The sequence below is a fragment of the Daucus carota genome, chromosome 6 (genome assembly GCF_001625215.2).
Source record: "Daucus carota subsp. sativus chromosome 6, DH1 v3.0, whole genome shotgun sequence".
Lineage (NCBI taxonomy): Eukaryota > Viridiplantae > Streptophyta > Magnoliopsida > Apiales > Apiaceae > Daucus > Daucus carota.
The window spans coordinates 4515177-4538561 of NC_030386.2; the positions used below are offsets into that span (position 1 = coordinate 4515177).

Below are 23385 nucleotides of genomic sequence, written 5' to 3' on the forward strand. Positions count from 1 at the left end.
GAAAGATACAAAGAATTTCCTCCATGTAAACACTGCGGAAAAAAAGGTCATCCTCCTTTCAAGTGTTGGAAAAGGCCTGATGTAAAATGTGGAAAGTGCAACAAGATGGGGCATGATGAAAAGATATGCAGAAGCGAGTATTACCGTAAAGAAAATGCTCAAATGGCAAACGAGCAGGAGGAGGAGCAGCTGTTCGTTGCATCTTGTTTTACAAGCAGCAGCTCTAGTGATTGTTGGCTAATTGATAGTGGCTGTACCAACCACATGACCGGAGATGAAGAACTTTTCAGAGAGCTGGACAGATCACAAGTTTCGAAGGTCAGAATTGGCAACGGCGCATATATTGCTGTAAAAGGAAAGGGAACAATCGCCATTGAAAGTTGTAGAGGTACAAAACTAATTTCTGATGTGTTGTTTGTACCTGAAATTGATCAAAATCTCTTAAGTGTTCGACAACTGACTAGCAAGGGATTTAAGGTTATATTTGAGAATGAGCAATGTTTGATCAAGGATGCAAATAACGTTGATGTTTTTAGAATCAAGATGAAAGGAAAAAACTATTCATTTGATCCAATGGAGGAGGAACAAGCTGTATATTCAGCTAACACAACTACTGCAGAATTATGGCACAAAGGATGGGCCATTTTCATCATGCAGCATTACTAAATATGCAGAGAAAAGATTTGGCTATTGGTTTGCCGCATATAGAGACTGAATTGCCAAATTGCAGGTCATGTCAATATGGTAAACAAGCCAGAACTCCTTTCCAACAAGCAACATGGAGAGCCACCTCAAAGTTGCAATTGATTCATACAGATTTGTGCGGACCTCAAAGAACTCCTTCTCTTAATGGTAGTAGATACTACATCATTTTTATTGATGATTTCACGAGAATGTGTTGGATCTATTTTCTCAGGTTCAAGTCAGAAGTTGCAAGTGTGTTCTTCAAATTCAAGCAATGGATCGAGAATCAAAGTGGCTGCAAGATTCAAGTTTTAAGGTCTGATAATGGCAAAGAGTATACCTCCAGTGAATTCAACAAATTTTGTGAGGATTCAGGCATTGAACACCATCTTACGGCTCCATACAGTCCACAACAAAATGGAGTCAGCGAGAGGAAGAACAGAACAATAATGGAGATGTCCAGGTGCATGCTTCATGAGAAGAATTTGCCTAAAGAATATTGGGCGGAGGCTGCCAACACATCTGTGTTTTTGCTAAACAGACTCCCGACAAAAGCCGTAAATGGGAAGACTCCTTATGAGGCATGGTATGGTTATAAGCCCTTAATTAAAAATCTTAAGGTGTTTGGATGTTTGTGTTTTACTCATGTGCCACAGATCAAGAGAGACAAGTTGGACAAGAAAGCCGAGGCTGGTGTATTTATTGGATATAGCTTGATATCCAAAGCTTATAGAGTTTTTCAGCCCGATACTAAAAAAATTATTATAAGCAGGGATGTAAGCTTCACGGAGAATGATGAGTGGAGCTGGAACAACGAAAAAGATAACTCTGGTGCAGATTATCAGCAACCGATTAATTTAAATCAAGATGAATTGGTTGATGATCCCGCTGTTCGTGGCACCAGGTCACTTGCTGATATTTATCAAAGATGTAATGTTGCTATTCTTGAACCTGATGGGTATCTACAGGCTGAAAAGGATCCTCATTGGATGGCTGCAATGCAGGAGGAGCTCTCTATGATCGAGAAAAATCAGACCTGGGAATTAGTTGAAAGACCCAAGAATCGGAAGGTGAATGGAGTGAAATGGGTGTTCAGAAAAAAGGAGAATGCAGATGGAACAATCAATAAGTATAAAGCGAGGTTAGTAGCTAAAGGGTATGCTCAAATTTTTGGAGTAGACTATTTTGATACGTTTGCTCCTGTTGCAAGGCAAGACACCACCCGAATGTTACTAGCTATTGCAGCCCAAAATAAGTGGAAAATTCATCAACTTGATGTCAAATCAGCCTTCTTAAATGGCTTTCTGGAAGAAGAAATATATGTTGACCAGCCCGAAGGCTTCGTTGTAAAAGGGCAGGAGCACAAAGTGTATCGATTGAAGAAGGCGTTGTACGGCTTAAAACAGGCACCAAGGGCCTGGTACGGCTTCTTGAAATAATCTAGGATTTTGCTTCTTGCAATTTTTCGGTTTAAGCTTTGGTTTGATTTATAAAATTTTATTCAATTTTCAGCTTTGATTGCTGAAAACTGAGTTTATATACTCCTGTGAACAAATTTGTTGCAACGAAAATGCAGACTGCTGCTCTGCACCTGTTTGTGGAAGAAAAAACGAACTCGTTGGTGTTATTCAAGCCTTATATATAGAAGAGCTGGCATTTGCTACACTTCATTACAAGACCTACATAGCTTGAAAACAATGGCTTTAATGAATCTTCTTCCTTCAATGCTTTCGATATCTTTATGTTTCAATTTCCTCGGCTTTTCTTGTTCTGATCCAACCAAAATTTTCTCTGATGCAAAAAAAATATAAGAGATGGGAATGTGGGAATGATAATATCATGAATAGGATGTTTGTGTTTGGGGACTCCTTTGTTGACAATGGTAACAGTAACTTTCTTGAAACAGTAGCAAATGCTGATTACTTGCCTTATGGGATGGATTTTCCACTCAGACCTTCTGGGAGGTATAATAATGGAAAAACTTTTATCGATGCTCTCGGAGACCTGCTTAACATCACAGCATTCATCCCGCCTTTCTTTGATCCATCTACAAAGGGAAATCACACAATCGATGGCGCTAACTATGCATCCAGTGGCTCTGGGATCCTTAATGAGACTAGCTCCACATTGGTATAGTTCTAATATCTACCAACACACTTATTATCATAAGTTGTTACATAAAATAGGAGTTGTAAAGTAGAATGTGTGCTGAAGAAAAACACAGCTAAGGAAAATGCCAAACACAAATTATCTATTTTTTTATATATGTCAATTTTCTAGCTATGTAGTTGCATTTTTCATTTGATTCTTTTTTTTCTTGTTGTTTTAAAACAATGTGGAAATTAACTAGTAGTGTACATAATATGATTTTCAGGGACGACTGCCGAGTTTGAATGAGCAAATTAAGAAAATTGAAAATGGTTACATTGCCCGAGTTGCAGGATCAGGCGGAGAATAGCAGCAGAGAGTTATTATCCAATTACTTGTTTGTGATTGGAAGCAGAACAAATGACCACATTTTGAATTATTATATGAATGGATCACAATCTAATGTCAACATTCAAGAATTCACTGACAATCTCACAGCTACCCTGTCTTCTCAACTGAAGGTAAAAGTTTTAATTCAATGCCTTTATTTGAGTATAGTTAGTAAGGTGAGGTGAGTATCGAACTTCACTGTTCCTCAAATACTGGAAGCACCTTGGAACCGCTCAGGCACTCCCTGATAGTTGATTATCTTGTTTGCATGTTTTTTGCTAATTGAGTTTGCATGCTTTTACATGTGAACAACATATTTGATATCATTTAGAGCTAAATTTGTTTTACCAAATATTGGATTGTCAATTTATTTTTACAGAATTTTCATAAAATATTGCAGAAATTGTACAATTTGGGGGCACAGACGTTTGTACTCGTGTCTTTGTATCCTCTGGGCTGTAGCCCCCTAAGCAAGGTTGCACAACCAAAGAGGAAGGGACTGCAATAGATCCCATAATGAAGTTCCTCAGTTATTAACTACCAACTTACAATCCTTGGTTTAAGTCATTAAGCCACACATGTCGGGTCCTAAGCTTGTCATGGTCAAATGGGTACAATATTATTCGAGATCTGATCAGAAACCCTGCTTTAAATGGTAAAAAAAATATGTGCCTATTGGTATAAAAGATTTACACCTGATATGCTTGATTAATGTAAATAAAAGCAAGTTCTGATGTTTAATACGCTCAGGTTTTGGTGACGTGAAGAATCCTTGTTGCCAAGTGGTGTCGACTGAAGATGGAGGGAATGACACTCTTTGCACAAAAGGAGGAGCAATGTGTAAAGATAGGAACCAGTTTCTGTTTTTTGATGGTTTACATCCTACAGAAGCAGTGAATGTTGTATTAGCTACAAAGGGTTTCAATTCAAATCTCACTAGTGATGTTTATCCCTTCAGCATCAGAAAATTCACTGAAATCTGGTGTCATCATCTCTGATCTGTTTTACTAGAGTATAATACAGTTACGAACTGGATGTTTTGCTACTTGATCAAAAAGTATTGTATTAATAATGTCACAGTGGCATGCAATGTCTATGGTCAAGGCATTTCAAACAAATGTTTTCCTCCCGAGAGGCTTAAACTCTTCCTTGATCCCTCCTATTCCAAAATCAGACTGTCTGCAGTCAACAAGTGGCTACACACCAATTAGTTTGATCAATTTTATGGAGAAATTCCTGCTCATATCTTTAACTACCAGACTTACTCAGGTGATGAGCAACACTGGAATGAAAGAACTCCTATTATAAAAGCAATTACGCAAGTTTGAGTATGAACAAAAAAATGATCAGTGTATAACACAATTACAAAGAGAATGACAAAATAGCAAATTCAAACAGAAGTACGCAATTTTTAACTCTTAATTAAATCATTAGAACAGAGGTTTGTTATTTATATATTATTGGAAAAATGGAAAAGGTTTTACTAAAATTGCCATCTTGTTGACAAAAATGGAGAATTTCTCATTCATAACCTTATAAATAGAAAAGTTAGCAATTGGCACACTTCATTACTTTCCGATGCAGTGCCACTTAAGTATAACACATTTGCATTAAAAGGACACCAAAATTACAAGCTGCCTTGCTTTAACATAATGGCTCCAATAAATCTTCTTTCTTCAATGCTTTTTGTGTCCTTATGTATTAATTTTCTCCGTTATTCTTGGTTTAATCCAACCGAACTCTCCTCCAGTGCAGAAACTGTAAGAGATAGGAAAAATAGTTCTATTAAAGGGATGTTTGTGTTTGGGAGCTCCTTAGTTGACAATGGTAACAATAAATTTCTTAAAACATTAGCCAAAGCTGATTACTTGCCTTATGGCATGGATTTTCCACTTGGCCCTTCCGGGAGGTATACTAATGGCGAAAACATTATCGATATTCTTGGAAAATTGCTTGATATTCCAGCATTCATACCAGCTTTCTTTAATCCAGCTACAAAGGAAAATCATACAGCTGTTGGTGTTGACTATGCATGCGGGGGCTCTGGGATCCTAGATGAGACTGGCTCCATAGCGGTATAGCTTTAATATCTTTCTTTATATACATCCTGCAAGCATCAAGTATATTTATATTGTTAAGCTACCCATAACTTATAATTGCAAGTTGTTTGGAAAAAAGTATATTAGTTTGCAAATTATGATTATGTTTTTGCACTTAAAACCACAGTAGTAGTATGAGCCGATCAAAAACAAATCTAAGAAAAGTGCCAAACACATTTATCTATGTTTTTTTTTTTTTGCTTTAATATGTCACTTTTCTTGCTATGCAGTAGCATTTTCCATTTGTTTCTCTTATTTTCTTATTGTATCAGAAAAAAATGGAAGTTTTACCAGTAGTGTACATGTTTTGTAGGGAGGAGTTCTGAGTTTGAATGAGCAAATCAAGAAATTTGAGGATGTAACATTGCCGCAGTTGCAGAATCAGGGGAAGAACAGAAGCAAAGAGGAATTATCCAAGTACTTGTTTGTGATTGGAAGCGGAGGAAACGACTATACTTTGAATTACTTCCTAAACAGATCAAAATCTAATGTCAGTGTTCATGAATTCACTGACAATCTGACAACCACCCTCTCTTCTCAACTTAAGGTAAAAAAATTACTTCTACTTGTGAATGTATCAGACAGTCAGCTTATGTGATATCTAAGAAACTTTGATCAAAAAATAATCCTTAGTTTTTGTTTGTGAGTTGACATTATATATTGTTGCGAGGTTCTTTGTTTATCAATTTTTTTAGATGAGTCTACATTATTTTACAAAATTTTGAAAATTATTGCAGAAATTGTACAGTTTGGGGGCAAAGAAGTTTGTACTTATGTCTTTGTATCCTCTCGGCTGCACTCCTCGAAGCATTGCTGCACAACCAAAGAGGAAGGGCTGCGATAAATCCCTTAATGATGCTGCATTGTTATTCAATGCCAACTTAGAATCCTTGGTAAAAGGCATTAGGCCACAAAAGCCTAGTCCTAACTTTGTTATGGTCAATGCATACAACATTATGCAAGAAATAATCAGGGACCCTGTTTTATATGGTAAAAATATGTAACCACTATTTTATATCTTCTACACCTGATATGTTTGATCAATCTAACTAAGAGAAAATCTGAATGTTCATTGCACTTAGGTTTCAGTGATGCAACGAAACCTTGTTGCCAAGTACCGAGGAGGAGAGAAGGGGGAAATGGGATTTCATGCCAGAAAGGAGGTACGACGTGTGAAGACAGGAACAAGTATGTGTATTTTGATGCCTTACATCCAACGGAAGCTGTGAATGTTGAATTAGCTACGAAGGCTTTCAGTTCAGATTCCATTAATGATGTTTATCCCTTCAATATTAGAAAACTCGCTCAAATTTAGGGTTCATATTCGGTAAAATTTGTAGGTAATATTACAATTTCAGAATTTGATGTCATGCTAGTTGATCTAAAACTTTGTATTAATAATGTTACAACGGCATGCAAAGTGACAACTATGTTATATCATATAAATAAGAAAATAATTTAATAATTTGATGAAATTAAGCTTGCATCCTAGTTCATAGTTAAATATGTTTTAAGATATAGCAGAAAGGGAAAAATGAGAATTTTACCTGAGCTCCCTGGAGTAACGAGTCGTTCTGCTGGTACTTATGCATTATAGGAGGTTTCGCAAAAATAAATTCTCTAGCTTAATTAGACAAGAAGTTTAATTAGCATGCCATGCATTGTTTGTCAAATATGATTATAGTTTACAAAGTTATCACTGCTGGAAACCATCCAAAGACTGCCCTGAAGAATGATTTGCAATCTTAATTTTGGTACATCGATTCAAAAATGTAAATGTAAACCACCACAGGATGATATGACAAGAAATGTAGATTGCAGCCCAGCCTTAATCAACAGATGTATTGATATAGCCCAGTGCACATATTCGGCTCATAAGCGAATGACACAGCTGACATATGCATATTTTTGATCCGACGCAGAAATTCCCATATCAGCTGAAAAATTTTGCTAAGAAATGAGTAATATTTTATTTTATTTTTACGGAGGAACCCGCAGCCGAGGCATAATCACATATTCTGCTCCTTTCGGGAGTCGAATCTGTGACCAAGAGGATACAAGTCCCCTCTTTTAACCAGCTGAACCCTTGCGGGCAAAATGAGTAATAGAACTCATTATTTTGAAAATGATATTCAAGCGTATCATAATGTACACTGGTGCAGTTCACTACTTGCTGTCTCTTTATTAAAGTTCTTCGACAGTCCATCAAGGCATGTACCTGGGAATTTTCTTAGCTTTTAACTATCGAATTTGAATAAATGAATCAGCATTCCGCACATCCAGAAAATATAATAAGAATTAAGAAGGCATTTTTTTATTCTTCATGCTTAATGTTATCAGAATTTCTTGATTCTTGTTATCAGAATGTAGGGGTGTGCATGGTGCGGTTTGGTGCGGTTCCGGATATTAACCGTTACCAAACCGATGAATGCGGTTCGGTTCGGTTAATCATCATTAACCGTAACCGCACCAATTAAAACGGTTTTTCGGTTGCGGTTAACCATTAGTCGGTTGCGGTTTTTTTTCGGTTTTTCCACTATTATTTGCTACTCTTGTGCATAATGAATTTTTTAAAAAAAATATAAAATTTTCATGAACATGTACAATATGTTCGGTTACTATTTACTATTGTTTCTATATAAGGATATAGGAAACATTACATACTTTCATCTAAAAAAATCTTAATACACAATAAAAACTAAAACATACGTATTTTGACAAGAAATTAGATGATGTCAAGTCAATAAAATTACCCAAAATCAACTAATCATGAAATTCAAATAAAAAAATGTTCAAAAAGTACATAAATAAAAAAAAGTAGAATAAGTTTCATAATAAAATTTGATCAGCAGATTAACAGCAGAAATATTTCTACTTTGTGGCAAATCACAATAGCCCTAGTTTTCGATCAAGCGCTCCTCCAAATATTTGGGTGCCCGGTTATTTAAGTGACTCAGCAAGTATGCAAGTACGAAGAAGAACCTACATATAAAATTAGATGTGAAATTTTAAAATGACTAAAATGCTTTATTACTATTTATATATATATATATATATATATATATATATATATATATTTCGGTTCGGTTAATTTCGGTGCGGTTTTAGTATAAAACCGAAAATAAAACCGCACCACTAATTTCTGTTTTTTATCTCGGTTATTTTCAGTTTTATTTGCGGTTTGGATTTTTTCGGTGTGGTTTTTCGGTTTTTTTAGGTTTTTTTTGCGGTTTCGGTTTTTCCTGCTCACCCCTATCAGAATGTTCCAAGTGTTTAAAGGCTATTGTTTTGTGTATCGAGCTGGAAAGTTGCTCAGATATCTGGTGATTATAATTTCTTTTTAATCCCACAAATGATTGTTTATTGTCGAATGAATTATTCTTTTCCTTTTTCATGAAAAGCAAGAACAAATTTTTGATCCAGAAGAAAGTGTTGTTATATTCCATCACAGCAAGTCCAATAGGTTACCTATGTTATTAGTTATTAATAATATAAAATAATGAATTTTCTTTAGTGAGTTTTAGTAATTTAGTAATCTACTTTTAGTGTCAATTCCAATAGCAATCCCTATATTTGTTCTCTTAAAATTATTTTAATAATAAATTTGAGAGAGAAGAGGAAAAGGAGGGGAAAGACAAAGAAAGAAGGAGATAGATGATTATTTTATTTATAAATATTAAATAGGTAATGGCTAGGGGTTACTTATAAATAGATAATGGTTAGGAGATTTGAAGTTATGCTAAGAGCATCTCCAACGGTGTTGGCTATAATCGTTGACTAAATTGGACCTGTAAGACATTATGTAAAATTTGCTGAACCTGTAAGACATTTTGCTTCGACGGTATTGGCTATATTGGTTGGCTATAATTTAAAAATAGTATGTTATTAATATTTTAGTTTGTTAAAATAGAATATATCAGTTCAGTATAGTAATAAATGATGTGTAATCTTCCTACAGATTTTTTACAGACCTGTAGAGGTTCGACAAATATAGCCATCCATAGGAGATTGACTAAAATTATAGACAACAGTTTCATGTGGTTGGGGTGCGCTTTTTTCAACAAATTGGCTATATTTTTTATATATGGTATGCCAACTCATTTTTTACCTAAGAGTTTTGTAAGGTTGGAGATGCTCTAATGTAGTGATTTAAGTAACCACTACTCCATCAGGAGAGCGTAAGTTTAGGAGCAAGTTTAGATAACTTATTGGACTTGCTCTCAGTCTCTTTACTCTTGTTGGAAAAATATCCTCTCATGGATCAACATTTGCTTTCAAGCTCGTACGTAACCAGTCGATATGATTTTGTACACTTTTATTTAGATCCGGTGGCTTATTATCGTGCAATAATTTCTATATTTTTTATCTCCGGGAAAAACTCGAAAAAGTCCGTCCATGTTTCTGATGATTTTTCGACAAGAATATTCACTTTCGGAGCACTAATAACACCGCGAAGGACATATGCTCGGTCCGGCTCAATTATTGACGAACCGAATAAATCCATCACTTCACGAATCTCTTTCGACTCAAATGTGCATATAATGTTACATCTGAGTTAGGGGTGGCAATATTGGACCCGACCCGACAACCCGACACGAATTCGACCCGCAAAATACGAATTTGGGTTAGGGTTTTTCGGGTTCGGGTCGAATTCGGGTTGACTCAAAATCAACCCAGAAAAAACGGGTCATTTTCGGGTTGAATTCGGGTTACCCGAAATTGACCCGAAATTACCCGAAAATTAATATATAATATAAATATAATACATATTTATATTATTTATATTATTTTTATAAATGTTATTAGTTAAATTTAATATAGAATTATTTAATTTAATAAAAATTAATTTATTTGGATTAAAATAATATTTATTTATTATTTAAAAATATTTTTATTAATAAATATTTATTTTCGGGTCGGGTTCGGGTTACCCGCGGGTAGTGCGGGTCAGGTTCGGGTTGGGTATTCTGACCCATTAAAATTTCGGGTCGGGTTCGGGTTGGGTAAATTTTTTAACCCGCGACTGTCAACCCGACCCGACCCCGACCCGAAACCCGAAATTGCTAGCCCTAATCTGAGTTGTACATTATGAAGAAAGAAGTGATTGCAGTAGAGAATCTTTTCGCACGGACGATAAAGTTAGAGGGGCAATTCTGTTAAAAAAAAGGGAAATTGGAGAGAGCATGATTGGAAATAGGGTCAAGAAGGGTCAGAAGACAGAAGCACAGTACATGGTGGTTGAGCAGGTGGTTTTATTTGAGCACTATGCTTCAATCAAACTCTGAATTGTCACATTCTATGCCTCCCACCCACAATCTCATTATTCATTATTCATCTCTTTTGTGTTTAAAATCTTCATCCCTATCCACTCACTTTCCCTCCCATCATTTCCAATCCCTCCCATCATTTCCAATATATACTCCATTTTTAGGTGCCCACTTCTTGTTCATAAAGTAAAAGATTTGGACACTTCCTCCATGCCCTTTCCCTCACAATATTTCTCGTTGGTTTTCTTTCATTTTTCCGACCCGCGTGTCGGAAGTCACGTACAGGGTGAAACGTACGCAGACCTTATTCTGACAATCGATTTTCGATCCGTAAGAGTTGGAAGTGGCATGCCGATTTTCGATGAAATACTAAATTTCTAAAATACGAAAAGAACGAGAGTATTTTGTGGCATTATCAAGTGTCATGACACCTGAAAAAGGAAAAAGAATATGAAAATATTCTGCTTGGAATTTAGGTCTGAGTTCTTTTAGTAAAGTGCTACTGTGCTAGTGAACTTGCCTTTAGAAAATTTCAGTGAATAAATTATTACAAGTGGAGGAACAGAACAGTTACACAGTCATGAGCCATGCTTCTTTTTGTACTTAGATAGTCTTTATATCTCTGTTCACAAGTCCGTATATTCTGTGTAAAAGTTTACAAAGCAACGTCACTATTAATAAAATCAACAAGATTTAAACATCTAAAGTGCATGTTAGAGATCTGATCTTGATTACTGTCCCGCTGTGAATATTCATTCTCTTTCGGTAATAAAATGAAACTAATCATTTTCAAAAAATAATAAAATGAAACTAATGGAGTTTTGGTGAAAACACGTGTGAAATTTGTACTGAGTGTAAAAATATCCATTTTCTTTCGGTAATAAAACACCATCTGGGTTTTCGGTAAATACACGTATAAATTTATGATGTCATAATAGCGAATATTTGTTACAATTCATTTTCAATATTTGTTACAATTCATTTTCTTTCGCAAATACTATTGGATGATTCAAGTTTCTGTTAAAGGGTTTGTCTAGTGTGTGCCCATGGCACATGCTAATCACCAAATTCTATAAGTTTGGTAGATTTTTATTGGTGTGGTCCGTGAATTTGCAAGGGGGTCCACCATTATAAAACATTAGAAGTCAATCAAAATCCACCGTACTAATATTTCTGGCAATAAATATTTGCTTTTTCCGGCAATAGTAATAGTTTGGTAGATTAGTAATAGAATGAAACTAATCGAGTTGCAATGAATATTTGCTTTTTCCGGCAATAAAATGGAAGCATTCGAGTTTCCACGTTTATGTGCAAATGAATTTTTTTTTTTTTTGTCAGGATCTACATATTCATAGATGAGTTGTATCATAGATATAATAGTTGCATCAGGGATTTCTTTCATCGAAAAAATTTTATCATCTAAAGTTTGAAATCATATGTACAAATCTGTTTAGAATGTGTCTAGTCGTTTGTGGTTACTGGTGTTAATATCCATGACATCTTAGTACAAATATATTTCAAACAAGATGTCAAGATCTGTGAAAACTCCCATGCTGCACAAGCACAACATTCAACTAAAACTTGCAAAAGGCCAAGAAAATGAACCTAAAAACAAACAAACATGGCCCACTATCTAGTCATTCCATTTCTTTCTCTGTTTGCTGAAACTTTGTTTGCTTCAATTCTGTAGGCAATAACATCAACAATTAGTATTGCCATTTGCCTTTGCCAGGAACCTGATATTCTCTTCACCATTCTCGGATTTCTCCACCATTTCGACTTCATTAAGTTTCAGAGCCTTCAGCGCCTCGCCTTCCCAGTCCGTGCTCACCAGAACAGCGTATAGAATGGAAATCGCGCAAGCTACTTGAGCTGATAAGAGACCTAGCCACAGCCCGGTGAAACCTACCCTGAACCAGAATGCTAAACCAACAGCTACAGGAGTGCCCACAAAATAAAATGAACCAAGATTAATGCGTGCACCCACTGCTGGCCTCGCGGTGCCTCGTAGGATGCCACAGCCGGTCGTCTGGGGGCAGTTCCCGAGCTCACAGAGCCCCATCAGTGGCATGACTGATGCAACCAGAGCTTTCAACATCTCATCCTTGGTAAACAATCCAGCCCATTTATCTCGGAAAATCGATGTCCAGCATACATGGATAATCCCAATCAAGAAAGCACAGACTAGAGCAACCATTGCAGCTAACTTGGCCTTGTACGGCTTTCCAGCTCCTAATTCATTCCCTACCTACAAAAACATTATACCTTAAGAGCATCATAATCACACTCAACGACAAAAAATCATGCTTTACATGTACGAATATCCTAGGCACCACAAATCAATCATAATGACATGCCAGAAAATTTACATCACTCAACCACATCGAGGCATTTCTTAAAATCGCAATCATTTGATTGATCCCCGGAAATTTCACACACACAGAAGAAAAAACCACATATATGTGTGTGTAATCCATCAAAATCGTAGTGGAAGACCTGTAGATGTGGAGGCCATAACAAGGGGAATCAGACATGCATGTCCCATAATTTTTCGAGTATAGTTGGTATGATGACTTGATTATTGTAAAGCCCACTTGCGCAGATCTGGTTTTTTCCAGATATCTTAGTCGAAATCTCATAAATTTTTCCACTATGCTACATGATTATTAATACAAGGCCACTAGGTCAACTTTAGTTTGTTAAATGATTTTGTCACAGCCAAAATGGGCACTGAACTTGGCCATAAAAAGCTCGAATAAGAAGTCGAAAGTGAAAGAATAAAGATTTATCCTACGCTAAAACCGTCCATCACTATTACATTCATGATCTGTGTAAGCCTACAAGTGGAAGTATGATGCAACCATATAACAAATCTTGACACTTATAATATCAAACACTTTGATGCAAATGGATGAATGTGTCACTTGCCCAGATATAACCATGTTCCAACTGAGTAAACAACTCCAATTTCCTATCATCGACCATAAATACTAACCCAGCAACCATATCTGAACATAACAAGCCGTGCAAGTATCTTGTTTCCATAAACACAACTAGTCTCTTTTACCAGTTCATTAACATGATCCTTTCCGTTTATTTAGGACTCTGCAAATACGCAAAACTGACTAGCTATCTAGTTATGTTGTCATAAGGAGCTTTTTTATGCTATTCGTGATCACCCTTTTCCGGAAAAATAATTATCACCCTTTTACGTGACACTACGCAAATCCACAAAAATGACAAGTAATGTTGTCATAAAATGATCTGTACTTCAATAAAATTAGTGCCCTTTCCAAATTTTGAGCCTTATGATTTAACTTATAAGAAACAACCAATAATTAGCCAACAGTGGACCATCGCAATTAAAATGATCTAATTAACAACAGTAAGCAGAGACAGATGGGCAATAACTAGTCACTAGATCAATGCATTCAAAGGAATTTCCAAGCATTAGAACGAAAGGGCCTAGACACTACAGTTTCGTGTTCGACCCCATGAACTATTCCTGATCTTAGAAATAATAAGTTGATACTACATAATCGCGTCAAACACAACCTTAACCAATCCAGAGCATTAAACAGAGCGGTAAAATAGGACAGAACATTTAAAAATAAAACTTACCCGAGCAGAAACGCAGCCAGCCAGGGCCATAGGAACAGTATACATAAGACTAGTTGTCTGAATCAAAATCCCAGTAGCCGCAACAGCAAGTCTCGGATTAGGCAAATATCCAGCAAGAACAGTCACAATTTCATACCACCACCACTCCAGACAAATCCCAATACAACTAGGAACCGCTAATCGCAACAGCGGTCCCACCCCCCCTCCCCCAATCCCAGCCGTCCATTTCCACTCCCACCTCCCATAAACATAAACATAACCGCACAAAAACAACAGCATATTAACATTAGTCAATACAGAGGCTAATGCAACTCCACTGACACCAAGTTTCATCACTACAACCATCACATAATTCAACGGAACATGGAACACAACCGCGACAAATGTGCACCACATCATCGGTTGAGTCACGCCCTGTGACCTCAAATAAACACGTAGCGGTTGCAAAAACGAATTGGTTAACAAATCAGGCAACGAAACAATACAATACGAAGCAGCCGTCGATGTAATATCAGGATCTTGACCAATAAATAGCATAATTGAGTTGAGATTGATCCACAAAAAACTAATAGGAATTATTGTGATCAAAAGAATAAAAATCATGCGGTGCAGTGACAGCGTGAGCAAGTCATAGTTCTTGTTACCATAAGCCTGACTACACACAGGCTCCAGCCCTGAGGCCAATCCTACTAACACTGAGTAGCCAGTAATGTTGGTGAACCCTATGGAGAGTGCACCACCGGCGAGCTCTAAGCTCCCGAGCCACCCGAGGAAAAGCACCGAGACCACCGCTCGTATGTAGACTAAACAGTTCATTCCTGTTATTGGTAAGGCCATGGACCATAGCTCCTTCATTTCTTCCACCACCTACGGAAACAAAATCCCACGTTAAGTGACCAGTTCTCGATCACATAATATATAATCCATATTTATAAGTCCGTTTTAATCATGTTCACTACAAACTATCTTAGCCTGCGAATTTTACCCACATATAATAGTAAAAATAAGAGAACTGTACTACAAAATTAAATAAAAATAAAAAAAACCACCGATCACAAGGGTACAAATAATCTGTTTCTGAACAGAAACCGAACATATAAAAAGATGTGTGCATATCATGTGATGTACCTGAGAGGGAGTGGGGAGCTTGTGGGAAGAAAAATCAAGGTCTTTATCAGCCATGTTGATGTTGAATACTTTTGAGTGTGTGTGTGTGTTTTAGTTATATGTTATTACTATGTGTTATAGTTTGAAGAAGATGAGAGGGTGAGAGATCTAGAAGGAGAAGCAAATATTAATTATGATGAAGTGAGGATGATAATAATAAAAATATGAGTTATTACAACAAGTAGATGGAGGGGTTTTATGGGGGTTTATGTATTGATGAGAAAATGATATGAAGCTAGATACAGAGACAGTCACAGACTCACAGGCCTCACTATGTGTGTTGTACTGCTAAGATATTTGGTAGGGGTATAATAGAAAATATAATATGATAAGATGTCATTCCCGTTTTATTTACGGATTAAAATCAGTGTCGTAAAAAGCGGGAATCAGACTTAATCGGTGAAGTCACGGAACAAAGATTAATCGAAGATTAACTGCATTGATCGGTGATTAATTGAGGATTAATTAGAATAATCGGATATTTAATCAGTTCGGCGAGCTACGAAACAGGGATTAATCGGTGATTAATCGTGATTAATCACCGACTTTTAGAAAAGAGATTAAAACCTTGATAAATAAATTTTATACATTTACGTTCTTATTATTCTCTCCGTTCCTTATTATCTGTGTATTTTAAAAAAATTACACATACTCAAGAATAATTAGTTGTATAATTTTTTTAAATATCCCTGCTTTGAGAGTGAATTCAATTAAGTTTCAAACAAGTCAAGTTTTGAAAATAAAAATTATGAGGATATATTTAAAAAAATATTAATAAATTCGCTTTGAAAGTGTAAATGAACATGATAAAATTTATTTTCAAAAAATCATATCTTTGTCCCTGTGGTTGAGTATCTCATTCAAGGTTTTATCCAACTTGTAGCCGTAGGAATCAATAGAAAAGATATTTATTACTACTATTGTTTTATAATTCTTAACTAGCATAAAAGCCCGTGCGAGGCACGAGACTTTAGTTTTTGCTGTATTTTAAATAATATTCATATGTCATTATATTGTTCTTGTACGGACCTTGAGTTTGTATTATGTTTTAAATAATATCCGTGTGTCATCATATTGTTTCGAGCGTAACTATTACGTTTTACTTTTTGACAAAATATGTAAACATGAAAAATGTAATATATGCAAGCTAATAGCATTAATAGTAATAATAAGTATTATTCCCTCCATTCCATTTTATATGACCGTTATTCTTTTTTGAGACATCTCTAAAATAATGAACTTACTATACTTACTATTTTTAAACACTACTTATCACTATTACACACACTACTTCTCTATTTTATACTCTTTTATATTAAATAAACACTATTACACTCACTACTTACCATCACTATCTCAAATCTATTATTAAATTTTGATATATTCCACCACTTTACCCACTTTCCAACTAAATTTCCTCTTTTTTACTACTTTTTTCTTAATCTCCGTGAAAGTCAAATAAGGTCACCTAAAATAGGACGAAGGGAGTATATTTTTTAAAAAAATTATAGATCAAAAACTACATTTGAACTGATATTTCTATATTCAAATTCGTTAGGATATAGAGACCATCATCATATTATCAATGTTCAAAATTATATTCGAAATTAATACTGAAATTTTAAATTTTAAATATATTATACATCATTAAAAGAATCTGTAATTTATTGTTGGAATTATTAAATTATTTCAACTAATATACCATGATTTTGATAAAAACCTGTTTTTGATATGTGAATTACGATATCCTAAATCATGATTAAATGAAGATGTGTGGTCCGCGTTGCCCTACATTTATTTCTTCTTTTTTGAGCGTACGTTTGCATAATTATTAAAGTGATACATGATGGAGCAGATCATCAACACATTCTTTTTAGCATATGTTGCACACATTTTGTATAAATAAAAATTGAAACATGTGTTATACGTAAAAAGACACGTACCTTATTTTATTATAAAAGTATCAATTGAACTACTAACCATATAATTGCACCCCAAAAATTTCTGACACCTTTGATGTGTCTTATCCTTTTATTTTTCATATCAATTACTCCCTCCGTCCCATTTTATGTGACCCTTATTCCTTTTTGGGACGTCCCAAAAAGAATGAACCTACAATACTTACTATTTTTTAACACTACTTTTCACTATTACACCCACTACTTTCTTCCACTATCTCTTTTCTATAATAATATAAACACTATTACACCCACTATCTTCCTCCACTATCTCAAATCTATTACTCCCTCTGTCCCTCTCATTTGTTTACGGTTACTATTTTGGGATGTCCCTCTCATTTCTTTACATTACCATAAATAGTAAGTTTTTCTCATCATTACACCCACTATCTTCCCCACTATCTCATATTTAACAATAAAAACTACTATTACACCCACTACTTTCCTCCACTATCTCAAATCTATTATTAAATATTGATAGGTCCCACCAATTTACCCACTTTTCATCTAACTTTACTCATTTTTCATACATTGTCTTGGTCTCCGTGTCCCCCTCCAATGTAAACAATTGAGGGGGACGGAGGGAGTATTAAATATTGGTAGGTCCCACCACTTTACCCACTTTTCAACTAAACTTACTACATTTTTCTTAATCTCCGTGAAAGTCAAACCAGCTCACTCTTTTTGGGACGGAGGGAGTATATAGTACTTCAATGTATTATATTTTTATTGTTAATTTAAAAATATTTGATGAATATTACTTTGATACAGTATGTTATAACATTATCTCGTTATAAAATTTTAATTTTCTATAATTAGTTTTTTGAGCTTGTCTATTAAGACTTTTAATGTTTTTTCATGTAATCGTTATAAAACAGATCTCAAACAAATGATTTTATGGAATTTCAAATAGCAAAAAGAGAGTAGATATGAGTTAGGCATCATGAAGTTCATAAAACCATAAAATATTTAGTTCAATTAGTCGTGTAGTTACTTTTTTAGCTTTGTGCAAACTCACATTTTTAATATTTTGATACTCGTATTTAATTATTAGGAGTGATCAATGTGGCATATCATGTTCAATTGTTAAAGATCAAGTTATATATTCGATATTTTGAATCATGAAAAAACTATTCTTGTTCTAGTCCCGTTTAACCAGATATTAGTTTCACCGTATCGCATCAGATTATCCGGTTCAGAATTAATTATATTTTATTAGTTTAATTTGTAAATGATTAATTTGACTGTAGTTTGAATCATTTTATTTAACTGGTATGTTATATATTGGATGATGGCATATTAAAAATTATAGTTTTAAGACTTTATTATATATAACTTATTTTTCTGTGTTATTTTATTTAACAAAGTAAAATTTATAACTTAAATTTTTTTAGTAGTTCTCGTAAACGCGTTTTATTATTATGTGGTTGACTTTTGATTAACAATATAAAATTTCCTTAAATTCACCTTCATATCACAAGTTATAGTATTTCAAATACATATATCATCAAAATTATATCATTTAGATATATTTTCCGACACCAAATTTGATGTATTGTCACTATCCTTATATCTATAATTTTTTTTAAAAAAGATTTAGTTACACATCAAATTCTGAATTCATAAGTTTAAAATAAAAAAATATTCTACATAGGAATATTCTTTCAGTCACCTTATTTCGTGTTCTCCAAAATATTGTAATCTCTTTGTAAATTGTCTTTTATAATAAAAGAAATTAATATGACATAGCCCATGTTGAAAGCCCATCAATTTTTACTTTCAAAGATGCTCGCTTAAACCTCAGTTTTTGTACTTATTTCTCACATTCATGACTTAAAATTTCTATAATATTGTATCGGTGCTCGTTTAAACTATTAAGTTAGATTTGAATTCGAATACGAATTATATCTATTTTTTGAAATCCGAATCATGGCACGAACCCGATTATTCATATTTTTTTTAATTTTAAATTTATTTATGTAAATAATTAATTTATAGATATTAATCTATCATGTAAACAATATATGAGACTTAACTGAAATAATAACTCATCTCAAATAAATAAGATATTGAGACGAATATAAATACAAAAGTTTTAAAGTATGTGATTAATGCTTTTGAGTAATAAGCTAATTGTTTGTGTAGCTCGAGTGGTTTGAGTGATGTATTTGTATTGGAGAGATCCCGAGTTCGAGCATCATGAATAACATCTTTTTTTTATATATATCAGAAGATGTTAGGTTCGGAGTTAGGCTCAGGTTCGGAGCTAGGTAATTTATTTGCTCAGGAGGGAGGCTTGACACGAACCTGTTGGGCTACTATATATATAAGTAGATTTGTTGATTTCATTTACTCTTTCCGTTCCATTTTAGTTATCATATTTTTATTTTTGCTGGTCAAATTGACTAATTTTTGACCAAAGATTATAAATCACTCACTCATTATTTTAAAAAACTGAAAATTATATCTTAAAGTAGATTAAAAAATATTTCCGTTGATATATTTTTTTTATTATGTCAATTGATAAAATATTAATAAATTTCAGTCAAACTTTGATCAATATGATCGACACAAAACCAAATATGACAACTAAAATGGGGACGAAGGGAGTATAACGAAACTCATAATTCAATGACACATGATAAAATTATACTCTCATAACCAGATGATCATGAAGACTCTCGAAAATTGACAATAACGACCGATTATCGATCGTAATTAAAAAGCTAGAACTGTAAGTGGTGTGACCACGAAAACACGTTAACACGAAATTAATCATCAAAATTCGAATATCCTACCATAGATGATAGAACATGATTTCCATTTTTTTTATTTTTTTTAGCACGATTGGATAACCTAAGCGGTGGGTTTATCTTCTATTGTCCCGGGAGACCCGGGTTCGACTCTGGCTCAATATTAGAATAGATACCAATTTGTAAGGCATATAAGTCTGCATTGTAAAAAAAAAAAAAAGTTTTTAAAAATTTTAATTTAATGTGCCTAGTAAATAGAACCTGATAGAAGTATCTTTTAGTGGCGGCGAGTCGGCGACAGTGAACAGTTAGCTGTAGAAGTGTCAAGTAAAACTGGTACTCCCCTCTGTCCCAGTCAATTGTATACGTTTCTTTTTCACTGCTCGACACGCTTTTTAAGGCTCTTATAAAACATAGTTCCACAACTTATTTTTAATATTTTATTTTTTTTTTTTATAAAAATATAAATGTTATACTTTTATACAAAAAAAAAATCTTAAAAATAATTTACAGAACTATACTATATTGAAGCATTAAAGTCCGTGCCGCGCCCCTATCCCCCAATGTATACTATTGACCGGGACGGAGGGAGTAAACACTAAAAAGTGCATTACAAGAAAGTGACGTTTGCATGCATAACAGCTCTGGCGTGGGAATTTCAGGATTTTATTCTTTTTAAAGATTTTAATTTTTAATTCATAGTCGTTGCCCTCCACTTCAATTTAAATAGGGAATAGTGCTGTCAATATCTTATATTGTAGTCAAATAAAATATCCTTTTTAATAAAATTATAATATTGCTTCAAAAATAAAATTATAATATTCATGTATTAGTATATTTTACTTGGTTTTATCAAATTTCAGTTCGATAAAGATTCAAGATTTTATTATAATTAGATTTAATGCAATTCATGTCAAAAAAAATATAATTAATACGATAATATAATTTTAGTACGATAAAGATTCGAGATGTTATTATAATTAGATTTAATGCTATAATACGCAGGATGTCATGCACATAAAAAGTATATGAAATATGTTTTAATTTTTTTATTAAACTGGCTAGCTTTAAACTCAAAAATTATGATATCTGTTTTACAATTTTAAGAAATTAAAAAATACTCTCTGTCCCAGTCAATTGTATACGTTTCTTTTTCACTGCTCGACACGCATTGCAAGGCTCTTATAAAACATAGTTTTATATCTTATTTTTAAAATTTCTTTTTCTATACAAAAATATAAATGTTGTAAAAAAAATCTTAAAAATAAGTTGCGGAACAATTTTTATTAAAATATTAAAACTCGTGCCGCGCCGTCGTACCCCAGTGTATACTATTGACCGGGACGGAGGGAGTAGTAGATGATAAGAAAATCACATGCATTTTTTATTGTTATAATTTTTAAAAAATTAAGTTATATTACATATACTAAATTTTAGTTATATTTTGCTCAATTTGATTAAAAAGTAAAAATATAGTAATAATTTGAAATAAATATGTTGCTGATCCTTATAATTTTAATTTCTTTAGATGATAAAGTTGCAGTCCTCCATGAAAAAGGACTGAGAAAATAAACAAGAACTTATAAATCTATATATTTGTATTTGTAAAATACAACTTTTGGTACGAAAATTAAATATTACTCTCTCTGTACCTCTCATTTCTTTACATTACTTTTTAGCATGTTTTTCCACACTCATTTAAAGTATAGTTCCATAATATATTTTTTAAATTTTTTTCTCTAAATAAAAAGTTTGATATTTAAATTTTTATTCAAAATAAAGAAAATTTTTAAAAAAAATTATGAAATTATACTTTATAATAGTCTCAAAATACGTGTAAATAATGAACGTAAACCACGGCGGACGCATGGAGTAATTACTTAACAATAAATTAAGCTTCGATACATATAATTATATATACAATAATATTTGTAATTATTATTGAAAAAGTTGTAATTCGTACTAGTAGACTAGTAGGTTGTTAGTGGAAGTTCTTGACACCAATTCAAATCAAATCAGTCATAAAAAGGGCATATTCCTGTTTATAATTAATACTCCCTCCGTCCCCCTGAGTTGTATACATTGGGGGATGGGGACGCGGCACGGACTTTAATGCTCCTGTAAAGTGTAATTGTGTAATTTATTTTTAAAATTTTCTTTTTCTGAATTGAAGTTTGGATGTTATATTTTTATTCAGAAAAAGAAAATCTCAAAAATAAGTTACGGAACTATATTTTATAAGAGCATTGAAATGCGTGTCGAACAGTTGAAAAGAAACGTATACAATTAAATGGGACAGAGGGAGTAATCTAATAACCGAGGTGATCAGTGGAAGATTACACAATTAGTGCTCCTAAAGATGTATACTCCCTCCGTCCCCCTGAGTAGTATACATTGGGGGACGGGGACGCGGCACGGATTTTAATGCTCCTGTAAAATGTAGTTGTGTAATTTATTTTTAAAAATTTCTTTTTCTGAATTAAAGTTTGAATGTTATATTTTTATTCAGAAAAAGAAAATCTCAAAAATAAGTTACGGAACTATGTTTTATAAGAGCATTGAAATGCGTGTCGAGCAGTTGAAAAGAAACGTATACAATTAAATGGGACAGAGGGAGTACTATCTAAGCTTTATTTTATCCTCTTTGTCAAGAGATCTTTCAAAACACTCATTATGTCTATAAAGTCTCAAATTATGCATCGGCCCCTACCAAAAAGTTGGGGTATAAGATCATTTCAAAGCATGTGTTAAGTGTCCATTTCATCCGAAGCATTTAGATTTTAATAATCGGGTATAAATACCTTTTGTCCAATAATTAAATTCACTGTTCATACATCCCAATAGCTCGGATTTTTCACAAGAGTCTAAAAGATTATACTCCTCCTGTGTAATTAGGTCCAGACGCCGATAGTAATAAAAAATTTAAAGAATAGATAAAATATTATTTAAAAAATTCTAAGAAATATTTGAGTTTTATGCAAACAAGTTGGAACAAAACAAAGAACTCAGTCAAAGATGATGACGATTCAGAAGATTTGTATAAGATAAAACATGAAGAAGCAAAGCATACTGACCCAAAAAATAGGAATATGTTGTTTTCTAGTAGGTTTTGTAAAATTTGAGATATATAACTAAGTTATGTCAGCACTTTAAAAGTGTGAGAAAACACTAGCATTTTCATATTTTTTGTAAACACAAAGTGATAAAAAAATCTGCAGCTGTGTATTCGTACCTAGTTCTTCTGAAATATATCATCGTGGGTGGAAAAATAATCCATTCAAAATTTTAAAATTGTTGTGCATTTCACTTGATTGCTAGACTTTAAATATTTACCTGTTCATTTCAGAAAATTTCAAAA

At 33.6% G+C, this 23385-nt stretch overlaps 2 protein-coding genes and 1 pseudogene across 2 annotated transcripts; 2 read left to right on the forward strand and 1 right to left on the reverse strand.

Annotated features, from left to right (window-relative positions):
• The first annotated feature begins 2523 nt into the window (after positions 1-2523).
• Positions 2524-3670, forward strand: LOC108225655 (GDSL esterase/lipase At1g71250-like; annotated as a pseudogene).
• Positions 3671-4761: 1091 nt separating this feature from the next.
• Positions 4762-6656, forward strand: LOC108225656 (GDSL esterase/lipase At1g29670). Its single transcript, XM_017400582.2, has 4 exons — positions 4762-5237; positions 5575-5808; positions 5999-6251; positions 6344-6656. Exons 1-4 carry the CDS (start codon positions 4815-4817, stop codon positions 6574-6576), a joined length of 1143 nt encoding a protein of 380 aa, XP_017256071.2. The 5' UTR covers positions 4762-4814; the 3' UTR covers positions 6577-6656.
• A 5264-nt stretch (positions 6657-11920) lies between these two features.
• On the reverse strand, positions 11921-15597 carry LOC108225305 (protein DETOXIFICATION 54). The gene is made up of 3 exons (XM_017400141.2): positions 15278-15597; positions 14150-15016; positions 11921-12776 (listed from the first exon to the last, which is right to left on the reverse strand). Exons 1-3 carry the CDS (start codon positions 15329-15331, stop codon positions 12228-12230), a joined length of 1470 nt encoding a protein of 489 aa, XP_017255630.1. The 5' UTR covers positions 15332-15597; the 3' UTR covers positions 11921-12227.
• Between the last annotated feature and the right edge of the window lie 7788 nt (positions 15598-23385).